This window comes from Lissotriton vulgaris, chromosome 2_1 (assembly GCF_964263255.1).
Source record: "Lissotriton vulgaris chromosome 2_1, aLisVul1.2, whole genome shotgun sequence".
NCBI lineage: Eukaryota > Metazoa > Chordata > Amphibia > Caudata > Salamandridae > Lissotriton > Lissotriton vulgaris.
Window position 1 is genome coordinate 64,032,406 of NC_141687.1, and position 11,417 is coordinate 64,043,822.

General features: G+C 45.9%; 1 protein-coding gene across 1 annotated transcript in view; it reads left to right on the forward strand.

The window, feature by feature from the left end:
• The window catches only part of LOC147729578 (G protein-coupled bile acid receptor 1-like), an 80,982-nt gene extending 71,078 nt beyond the window's left edge, over positions 1–9,904 (forward strand). Inside the window, exon 2 of the mRNA XM_086954472.1 lies at positions 6,749–9,904. Coding sequence (XP_086810598.1) covers positions 6,928–7,908 — 981 coding nt within the window. The 5' untranslated portion in view covers positions 6,749–6,927 and the 3' untranslated portion in view covers positions 7,909–9,904. The remainder of the gene's footprint in view (positions 1–6,748) is intronic.
• The last annotated feature ends 1,513 nt before the right edge of the window (positions 9,905–11,417 follow it).

The following is an 11,417-nucleotide window of genomic DNA, read 5'->3' on the forward strand; positions in this document are numbered from 1 at the left end:
ATTTTGTGACATTTGAGTATTCCTGTAAAGCTACAGCCGGACAATATTTAGAAGATGTTTTCCTGGAATCTATGCGGACATGAGCCCGGTAACGCAGGCGTGTGCGCGATACTGCGCTGACTCACGCGGACAGACAGGTGCTCGCTTATGCCTGTTTGCAATTACCTGTCTCTAATGAGATAATTGAATCCAGTTTTAGTGGAACAGACAATAAACTCTGACTGGCATTGAGCCAGTCCCTACTGACATCGCTGCAGGATGCGGGCACTGTCCTTCCTTTTGCAAAGCTCTGAATATATTTTATATTTTAATTGGTAGCTTTCGGACTTGGCGTCGCCACTTGCTGTAGCACTACCCTCATAATGCTCCCGCTCAGAAACCCATTCAGAACCAATGTGCCAGGTAGTTTCAGGGTTACAAACTCTCTAAACAAAACGTTTGGCTCAAGGAAACACTTTGGACCGAATTTACTAACACTTTGCGCCTGGTTTGCATCGCAAATTTCACATAAAACTGCGCAAAGTGTTGTTTTGGCTATGCACAACTTTATGTTACTTTTCATGAAAGGGGTGCTCCAGAGGTGTTGCCAGGCAACCACTCAAGGGTCTTGACATTACTCCCTATCAACTTAGAAAGGTACACTTGCATCGAAAAGTATGCCTCCTCATGATAGGCATAAGGTTGGAAAAACATTTTCTTTCCTCAAAACTTTTACAACTCTGCAGGTGTGCTAGACTGCACAGCATACAAACAAACTTCTAAAAGCATAAACGATCTCAAATCATAGTATTTTGTCCCTGAAGGGTCGACTTACAGGAAAAACCCTATGCAAGGCACCATGCACACACCCTGGCACTATTGTGCAAGTGTGTGTATGTGGAACAAGGCAGTCAAAAGTGTTCAGAGCAGGATAAGAGAGGAGCAGCACCCTATCCTAGTAGATACAGCGCTGGTCTGCACTCTCCGTTTGACGCAACGCAGGGCAGCAACATTGGTGGACACGCTGAATTGCATCACTTCTTTGTAAATTTGCCCCTTGGTCCTTGCATTGCAGAATGTCTTTGGCCTCCCAATCCTAATATTTGCGAGGCGATATTCCAGTCTGATGGAGGAAACAAGAATCAGATGGACACAGCAAAGCAGCCTGCGTCTACAAGTTTCCATTAATTTCGCAAATAACCACTTTAACAGGTAGATTCATCAAAGACCCGTTTTCCGAGTCTTTAATAGCGATTCATAAGGAATCGCTATTACAGACTCACAAAACGGGATTCATGTAGGAATCGCAAAATAAATTGCGATTCCTACACATTCCTTATTTGCGATTAGCAAATTGCTAATCGCAATTAAGGAATAACTCCCCATTCATTGCTATGGGCCTAAAGGCCCATAGCAATGAATGGGGAGTATTCCTTATTTGCGATTAGCAATTAGCTAATCACAAATAAGATAGCGATTTCAAGGGTGCCAGGGGTGTCCAAGGACACCCTGTAGCACCCCTGAAATGCTAATTTACACAGGTGTTGCGCACACACATGTCCAAAGGACATGTGTGTGTGTAACATGCAACAGAGAAAAATGCACTAAAGTGCTTTTTTCTACTTTTTTGCTATTTACCACGAAGTCAGACTTTGTGGTAAATAGCGACCAAATATTGCGAATTCACAATTTAAAATTGGTTCATGACTTGCATTTAAGGAATCTCTTAAGGAATCTCTAATAGAGATTCCTTAAATCCAATTCTTCGCAAATATGCGACATCGCAAATAGCGATTTTTGCATTTGGGATGATGAATCATGGCCCTTTGCGAGCGCTAATTAGCTTCATGAATCGGGCTGTAAGTCTGCACTCTGACAGCACAGCTCTCAAATTGAACTGTTGCTTATAAAATGTAAATATTGATGTGCTTCGAGGCCTCCAGTAGGCGCTGAACACTGTATTATAAATCCCCTAAACATAAACATAAACATAGAGCAGACTTTGGGTCCACTCTTTTAAATCACTTGTGCGAATCAACCAACCTCTTTCAGCCATCAGGGTCAGACTGGCTATCGGGTGTTTCGGTGGTCTTACAGGGTGGGGGCAGGTTACCCTGCAGTGGGAGCAAGTTTTGTTGCAAGGGTTCTGCCGGCCACGTTCCTATTTGCAGCACTTATAAATAAACAATGCAAAGACCAATGGTTTCAAGCGTACTTTAAAACCACTTGCATTGCTTTGGTTATTTAGAAGAGGTGCAAGAAGAAATGTGGCTGGCAGATCCCCACCAACAAACCAGGCCCCACCAGCAGAGAAACTGGCACACACCCAGGCAGCCCGCCAACATGCCTGGTGCATGATAGGCTAGTTCAGCCCTGTCAGCCATTGATTTGCGACTTTGTCAATCTCGTTGTGGCTCTTAATGTTATTATGTGTTTGTTGTAACCTTCCACCTCCAGTCGATTGCTCGCAATGAACTGAATTAGGGACTACTTTGAAACTATGGCCTTCTGGCTTCCTCATGTGTGGCTTGATCTACTTTGTTAACACAAGGACATGATGGACGGAGAGCTGAAACATTTCAGACACCCACCCCCAGTCACAGATCTGGGTTGAATCAATCATCGTTCTTTAGCTCACTCTGCCACCCCAGTTCAGACCCATCTATATGAAAATCAGTCTGACCCTGTGCCTCATGGGAACAGTCCAGCCACAAACTGCCAAGCCAGGTCTTTCCTGGACCGGAAACAAGCATCCTCTTAGGATAGATAGGTAGATAGATAGATGGATGGATGGATGGATGGATGGATGGATGGATGGATGGGCAGACGGACAGACGGACGGACGGACGGACAGACAGACATAAAAAAGAAAGAAGGGTAGTTGGACATAAAGACATGTGGGTAAGTAGACACAGTGGGGCGCGGTTGGGGATATCTGGGTAGATCCACAATAAGCTAGTAAGGAAGCGGGGAGATCGGTTGATTAAAGATCTATAGGTTGATGGATTCTGTTTCATTTGTCGCTTTGGTACAGCCCTGTTTGAGCCTGATGGCTGCTTCAGTGCGCTTTGGAGGTAGCAAGGAACGGTCAATGGTATTCAGTATGTAAAGGAAAAGCGGGGCAAAGGTGCCCTCTACAGTGAGCACAAAGCACTGCAGGTAGACAAATGATTCCTGTCATTCCTGGATGTTCAATTCTGTGTAGATGTTGATAGGAGAGAGCATCTGAGGAGGATCTGTGAGCATGGAAGGATCTGCAGCAGTCTGTTTGGGAAAGGATTTCTGAGATCTTGTCAACTAGTTTGGAGAGAGAAATGTGGCGAGGTCGGATGGTGGTTGACCTTGCAGGACCTTGGAAACAAAGCATAGAGTCTGGAGCTCAGGGCCATATTTATTACATTTGTGGTGTAGGGCATTGCAGCAAGTCACCTTATTGCGCTGCCCTGCATCACAGGGAAAGGACAGGAATGCGCTGTATTGATCTAATATGACAAATTCCCGTTCTTTCCCCCTGTGCTGGTGCCATTTAGGCTGCCTAGTGCCAATGCAGACACCCTTGCACCATGGCCCAAGGGTGCCTGTGTTGTAGGCAGGACTGTTATTATGAAGCAAGCAACACTTTCCTGCACAAAAACAATCCTGAGAGGCTTGCCCCTCTTTCTATGTGTGCCTCACAATGCAGCACACATAGAAAGAGGAGACAACGAGGAGAAATAAACACATTTCTCTTCGTTATCCCTCTCCGAGGGAGGCGTATCCTTTTGGTGCTTTCCTAGGTTTACAGGTGCTTGTAAATCCAGGAATGCGTCAAAAACCATGAGAGTTGAGTAGGAAACACCCACCGTAACACCCATGGAACGCCTCCCTTGCGCAGAGTAAAGCTACGCAGTAATTTGCACTCCGTTGCCATACTCCAGATTTTTTACGCCATGCAAAGTGGCATTGTGTGGCTTCATACATATGACTTAGAGGTTTGCGCCACGCATGTACCACATTGCATGGTGCAAGCATGAAGCAAAGCTCTAATAAACGTGCCCCTATGTCTTCTGCTCAGCGTGGAGCTAATGCGGAGACAACAGTGCAGGCCTTGTGGTCTGTGTACATCTGACCAAGGATGGGTGGGCATTATCAGGTTGTAGTTTTTAGGGTTTGGCAATAGAGTTGGCCAGAATGCCACCAAATATTGCGTTGCAGCATTCAATTCTAGCAGTCGATTCTGGAGATCACTAGCGAGCACGAGAGTAATCCATTCGGATACTTTCAACAGGGGAGGACTGCTTGAAGGACATGCAGATGATGAAATACATTTTGGGACTTTTATACCTGGAAAACGTTGAAATATTAGCATTTAGATCAACACCCAATATGAAGACATGTTGGTGGCCCAGGAATAGAGTCCAGTGGAATGGCAAAAGGAGGAAGGGTTGCCTTGTTACAATCGTATTATCTCAGTTCTGGAGACTTTAAAATAGATTCAGCAGTGGTAAATCACAAGCCATCTTATAATTTTCAGACAATCCCCCATTCATTGTAGATTTTGATGTGAATGAGTCTCATCAACATACGTATGGTAGCTGTTGGACTTGGCACTCTCAGCAGGGTCATCCCCAAACTTTTTTGCTGTCACCCACCTGATTTCTGAACACTTTTGTGTTCGCCTTTAGGACTCTGTACACTTTACCACTGCTAACCAGTGCTAAAATGCTTGTGCTCTCCTTAAAACATGGTAGAATTAGCATCCAATCGCATATTTAATTAACTTGTAATCTAAGAACTAGAAAATGTATCACGTGTGGGACACACTGACTGAAGTCGAATAAGCATGAGACAGGCTTGAGCTGGTGAGACTTATTTGACAGACACTTATAGGGATGAAGACAAGGAGGGTTTTCTAAACAGAGAAACACAGATGAAGAAGGAGCACAATGGTGAAGGACAGTTTGATAGACAGACTGGAGGAGGATGAAAGGCAGCAATTAATCAGAACTGAAGCACAAGTTTCAAAAGTTAAGGGGACCGGGAATTTGCAGAGAAAGTTTTCTATGATCAGACCGACAGATGGAGCAAGGACGGATAGACAGACACACTTTTACTTTGAGCACATCCACAGATATTCACATTCAGTAGGTGTTTAGGGACAAGTGTGAAGCTGATTTCAGACACTGTTAATCTTCATTTGGAGCTCTAAGATATGAGTGTGTTCCCTGTATAAGTTACTCGGCTGACATGTATATTTTGGTTAAGAAACTGTGTTGTCTATTAGGCTTGTCTATAAGATCATGCTGGTCCAGGTACTTCCTGTGCAGGTCTCCGGTACCTGCCAATGAGTGTGATGTGCACTATTGCAAAACAAAAGCTTTTAAGATAGATTGGTAGGTGACTGGATGAAAACACCATGCTCCCACTATTTAGTATCTGCCACTGACCTGCAGATCACCAGTGTGAATGGAAGCTACTGTCTCTTCCACTTTTAGATCTGTAGTTTTGCTTTTCATGCAGGCCCCAGGCCCAGCTCTCCCTGGGCTGTTGCACCGTTCTGCTTCCTCCTGAGCTCTTTCTCCTGCTTTTGCCTAGTTTTCACTGCTTTCTCCTTCCTCTCCCCTTTTACTGAGTGCTCTCAGTTGCCTTTGCCTCGCTTTACTGATTTCTCCTTCCTTTCCCCCTGTTTCATTGAGTGCTTTCTCCTGCTTTTGCCTCGTTTTCTACTGCTTTCTCCTTTCTTTCTCCCATTTTGCTATTTCTCCTGCTTCTTTTTCATTTTAAACTGCTTTCTCCTTCCTTTGCCCTTTTCACCTGCTTGTGTCGCATTTTTTTACCGCTTTATCCTTTCTCTCCTCCCATTTTTCTCAGTGCTTTCTCCAGCTTTTCCCTGCTTTTCCTTGTTTTTTTTTCATTTGCAGTTCCCGCCTGCTGCCTGTTTTCCTGCCTTTCCGTCTTGCCCCGCCCACTACCTGCCAGTGCCCCTCCGTCCTCCCAGGACCTACTTAATGGAGGCGGCAGAGCAACCCCAGGCCCAGCTCTCCTGTGCTGCTGCACTGCTCTGCTACTTCCCAGTTTCTCTTTTCTTGCTTTTGCCTAGTTTTACTGCTTTCTCCTTCCTTTCCCCAGTTTTTCTGAGTGTTTTCTCCTGCTTGTGCCTCATTTTCTACTGTGTTCTCCTTCCTTTTCCCTGTTTTTCTGATTGCTTTCTCCTGCTTCTCTCTTGCTTTCTCCTTCCTTTACACACTTTTCTGAGTGCTCTCTCCTGCTTCTCCTTCATTCTTTACCACTTTCCCCCCATTTTCAGACTGATTTCTCCTACTTTTCCATCGTCATCATTGCTCCATGGCTGTTCCAAATGAACAGAGAACCGCAAAGCAGTTAGCAACTCCAGCGCCTTGAGACCCTCACAGGCGATTTGCCACGCTTATTTTGATTGATGCGACTGATACAGGAATTCATGGCTTCTATCTCCCATAGTACTGAGAATGTAGAGTTCGGCGTGGTCTGAGTCACATCAGTGACCTCCCTTCTGGAGCCTCAGCTCAGGGCAGGTGCTGTACATGAAAAGTGACCGATGAATGTCAACATCAACCCTCCCGAGGAAGAATATTGTTTAGCAAAAGATGGACTCTACGCAAATTCCAGCTGAACTACTTTGTCTAAATTTAATATTTAAGATGCAAAAAGTGTTCAAATACATCACAAAATTATTGGTTCACTAAGACCATAACTTATTGGAATGTGTTTCCAACTCCTGAAAGTAATTCAATTGTACCTTCTCTTATAGAATGCCAGGTCAGAGAATCCAGTTTCTTCGACAAGTACCCGCTGCCGTCTGAATCGTGTCAAGCGTCTTGTGCAGCAATGCTCACATCCCTTGAAAAGATGACTATGCATACATCACTCCAGAATGGGTCTCCATGGCTGAATACAGAGAAAGAAGAGACCAAGGTTTAGGCCTCTGAGATGGACAACTTTGAACAGAACCTCATCTTCTGGATGACTACTCCCTTGGGTACCTTCATCATCCTGGCCAATCTCTTCATCATCGTGGGTATCGTCTTTAATCGCAAGCTCTACAGCACCAGCAACTACTTCTTCCTCAGCCTGCTCTCAGCTGATTTCTTCACTGGTGTGGCCCTGCCTGTCATCCCCCGGATGAGCTCTGACAAAGACCTGGGATTTCATGGATGTCTGCTGCTGTACATCTTGCCCAACTTCTTCTTCCTTACGTTCCTGGCCAACCTCCTAATGGTGCATTATGAGAAATACGTCTGCATTGTATATCCCTTGCACTACCAGAACCTCTGGGTCCACCGCTGTGTACCACTCGCCCTGCTCTTGGTGTGGACTTTGCCTTTGATCTATGCCTCTTTGCCAATGGTTGGGTGGAATAACTGGAATGCGAATGCCACTTGCGGGTCCCGATATGTCTTTCAGAAAGCCTACCTTTACTTGGAGATATACGGGTTCCTCATCCCTGCCATTTTGGCGACATTATTCATCACCGTCAAAGTCCTCATTGTGGCCAGACGGCATCATAAAGACATCAAGAAACTCCACCGCTCAGTGCAGCGAGGTGGGTGCTCTGAGCTGGAGCAGCAAATGGACCTCAGGTATGCCAAGTGCATTGCCAGCGTGTCACTGACCTTCTTGGTGTGTTGGGTACCGTACATCGCCTGCCTCCATGTCTCACTGCTGGCCATGGAGCGGTACCACATCAGCTGGCTAACGCTGGTCATCCTCACGTGTGTGGGCAGCGGCAGCACCGCCGTCATCCCCATTATCCTGGGGCTGAGCAACAGGCAGTACACAGAGCTGTGGAGGAAAGCTTGCGACAGGTGCTGCCTGGTGTGGCGCAAGCCCCCACAGAACCCAGCTGCCATTACAGAGGCGGAACCTGGAAAAACAGCAGATCTGTTGACCCAACAAGCCAGCACAACCTGATAGGCCTGGCCATGGCTTTGATGGAGGAATCAGGGCTTTGCACAAAGTGCATATGATTTTGAGAAGGTGAAACCAGGGAAGTGCATAGTCTCAGTGGACATGCCATGACTGTTGTTCACACCACGTTCCAAAAATTCTGGGCTGTGAAGGTCTGTGTCCTTGTCCATCTACAACCAGCTTGCACAGCTGTTAGGCTTGCACCATTGCTTCTTATGTACTTTTTGACCAAACATTGTGCAATCATTGCACGAGCGCAGTGCACTAGAGACACTGAGTGGGCGGCCGGGGTGAATGCTAAGGCTTTTTGCTGCACCTGTAGAGGTATTGAAGTGTACAGGTAGTTGTGCAAAGTACCACTGAAGTGGAAGTTCAGTGACAATTGGGCTGAGGCTCGGTTTCAATGTAAGATTGTCCCATGGCCAACGTCAGGTTGTTACATGACCAACGTAAGGCTGCCACATGTTGTCTGTGTCATATCATGCTGCTTGACCTGTTCAGACACAAAGACACTCTAGACGTCAATGGGGCAAGGGTGATGGGCTTGGCCATGATTGAACAAAGGGAAATGTAGGGTCTTTTCTTGGCTATGCTGAGGGGCTCTCCCTACATACATTGTTGCAGTAATCTGTCCTGAGATCGCTGTAAAAGTGAGCAATCCCAGCCCACTTACAAAGTAGAAGTACTGTCTATTCCTGCCTACACTTCTGGGTAACTCTTGTTTCTTATCAAATAGTAGGTGTGAGTGATCTGTCTGCAGCTGTACTTAGAGATTTGACTCGTCTGTCACCAATAATCTTTTATTGTGGGAGGCAGGATATTGATCTTTGATTACACTATGGGGGTGGGTAATCTGTCCCTGACTGTACAGTGTCAGTGGATGAGGTCTGTTTATGATTACTGAGTGTGCCTTGAGGAGTCTGACCCTGATAACAAAGTGTGAGGTGGTGAGGGGTCAGCCACTGTTTACAGTGTGAGGTGAGGGGTCAGCCACTGTTTACAGTGTGAGGTGAGGGGTCTGGCCTTGATTACAGTGTTTAGAGGTGAGGGGTCTGCTCCTGATTTCACTGTGTGAGGTGAAGGGTCTGCTCCTGATTTCACTGTGTGAGGTGAAGGGTCTGCTCCTGATTTCACTGTGTGAGGTGAAGGGTCTCTCCCAGATTACACAGTTTGAGGTGAGTGGTTTGCCTCAGTGTGAGTTGAGACATCTGTCTCTAAGTGCATTGTAGGAGCCGAGGAGCCTGTCCCTATTCATGCTCCAAGAGGTGGTGAGGATTTCTCTCTGTACATACTGTGAGCACTGGGTGGTCTCTTCCTGGCTTCTCTGACAACAAGCGTTGTCAAAACCAATAGGACATGTCTTGGCAAAGTATGCATTTTATTTATTCTGTTATTTTTTGACAACATATGCACTAGGCCTTTAAAGGTTTACAAGTAAACATCTGATCATCTAAAGGCGATACATTTGCGAAAATAAAAAAAAGAGCCATCACAAAAATAAAAAAGCATGATATTAGAGCAGAAATGAAAGTGATGCGTATCTTTCCAACCCTGGTACTGACGCGAACTACCTTTTAGGTGAATGTCATTTGCGTACAAGGAAAATGCTGTCACTCATAGTGAAGAGAGCCAATGGCTGCAGTGAACTGATCTAGTGCCCCAGCTGTGAGCTGTAGTTGGAGGAAGGAACATGTGATAGACATTTAAACATAGCAATGGAGGAGGAGGGCAAGCAAAGGCTTCTGTATGGAGTCGTGCTAGGGTTAGATCAGGTTTAATAGGGATGGGGAGACTAGGGTCGGAATAATGAAGGAATTGGGGATGGAATGAGGCTAGGGTCAAAGTAAATGCAATGTTTAGGTAGAGGTCGGGTAAGGATAGGGGTGCAAAGGTTATCTAGGGATATGGTAAGACATGGGTAGGGTGATGCTAGGATCAGAGGAAGGGTGGATGTTAGATAGGGGTGGGTGAGGCTAGGGTCACTATAAGGGTGGAGGTTAGATAGGGGTTTGGTAAGCAAGGGACACAATAAGGGTGGAGGTTAGCTAGGGGTAGAGTGAGGCAAGGGTCAGAATAGGGGTGGGGGTTAGATAGGGGGTGAGTCTAGGGTCACTGTAAGGGTGGGGGTTAGATAGGGGTGGGTTGAGGCAAGGGTCACAATAAGGGTGGAGGTTATATAAGGGTGAGGTGAGGCAAGGTCAGAATAAGGGTCGAGGTTAGAAGGGGTGGGTTAAGGCAAGGGTCGGGATAATGGTGGATGTAAATAGGGGTGGGGTAAGCATCGGGTCAGAATAATGGTTAGATAGGGGTAGGGTGAGGCAAGTGTCAGAGTAATGGTGGAGTTAGATAGAGACGTGGTGAGGCTAGGGTTACAATAAGGGTGGAGTTTAGATAGGGGTATGGTAAGCAAGGGACACAATAAGGGTGGAGGTTAGATATAGGCATAGGGTTACCATAAGGGTGGAGTTTAGATAGCGGTGGGGGGAGGCTAGGGTCAGAATAAGGGTGGAGTTTAGATAGGGGTGGGGTGAGGCTAGAGTCACAATAAGGGTGGAGTTTAGATAGGGGTGGGGTGAGGCTAGAGTCACAATAAGGGTGGATGTTAGATGGGGTGGGGTGAGGTGAGGCAAGGGTCAGAATAAGGGAGGAGGTTAGATAGGTATATGGTGAGACTAGGGTTAGGTTAATGGAGGAGTTAGGGATGGGATGCGGCTAGGGTCAGAGTAAGTGTAAAGTTTAGGTAGAGTAAGGGAGTAAGGGTGAGGTAGGAGTACAGAGGTTAGTTAGGGAGGGCTGAGACTAGAGTCAGAATAAGGGTAACTGTTAGGATTTGGGCTAGGATCACGTTGGAGTTTTTAATGAGGGAAAACATTCAGGGTAATGAGCAGTAACAAGTAAGGTAGGTCATGGTTTGGGTCAGAATCAGGTTAGTCTTAGAATGATGCTCAGCATCAGGGTTAGGCTCGGGTGAATGTTGGTTAGGGGAGAACAGTCTCCGTTCATATGTGTCTTCTGGTCCCTCTGTCCCAGAAGAAATTGGTACCCTCCTGCACTGTTAGCGTTCAATATGACGGGTGGAAACCCATTCCTATCTATCTTTCATACTTAATCTGGCCTTAGCCTCCCCTTCGCTCTACCTGAAGTTTACACAACTCTTGCCATGGCCTCACCCCACCTCTACCTAACCTTTACCTTTCTCCTTTCCCGAATGCTATTTAAAACCAGGTTACGTGTAAAGTGTAGTTAGGTAAGTGTATTGGTCAGAGTAAATGGCACGGAAAGGGTTTTGACCAGACTCGGAACATGTTTCAATAACAACAAAAACAACAACAACAACAAGCATTGGCAATGCCAATAGGTCTGGCTTTAAATGACTGTTATATGGTAATGTGAAGAATTACAAGTAAATATCATGGGAATGGATAAACATTTGTGTGGAAGTAAAGAACTGTAGAATAATATTAGTGTAGGTTAAAAGGTCATGTGACAATTGTCAAGTCATACCTAAAAAT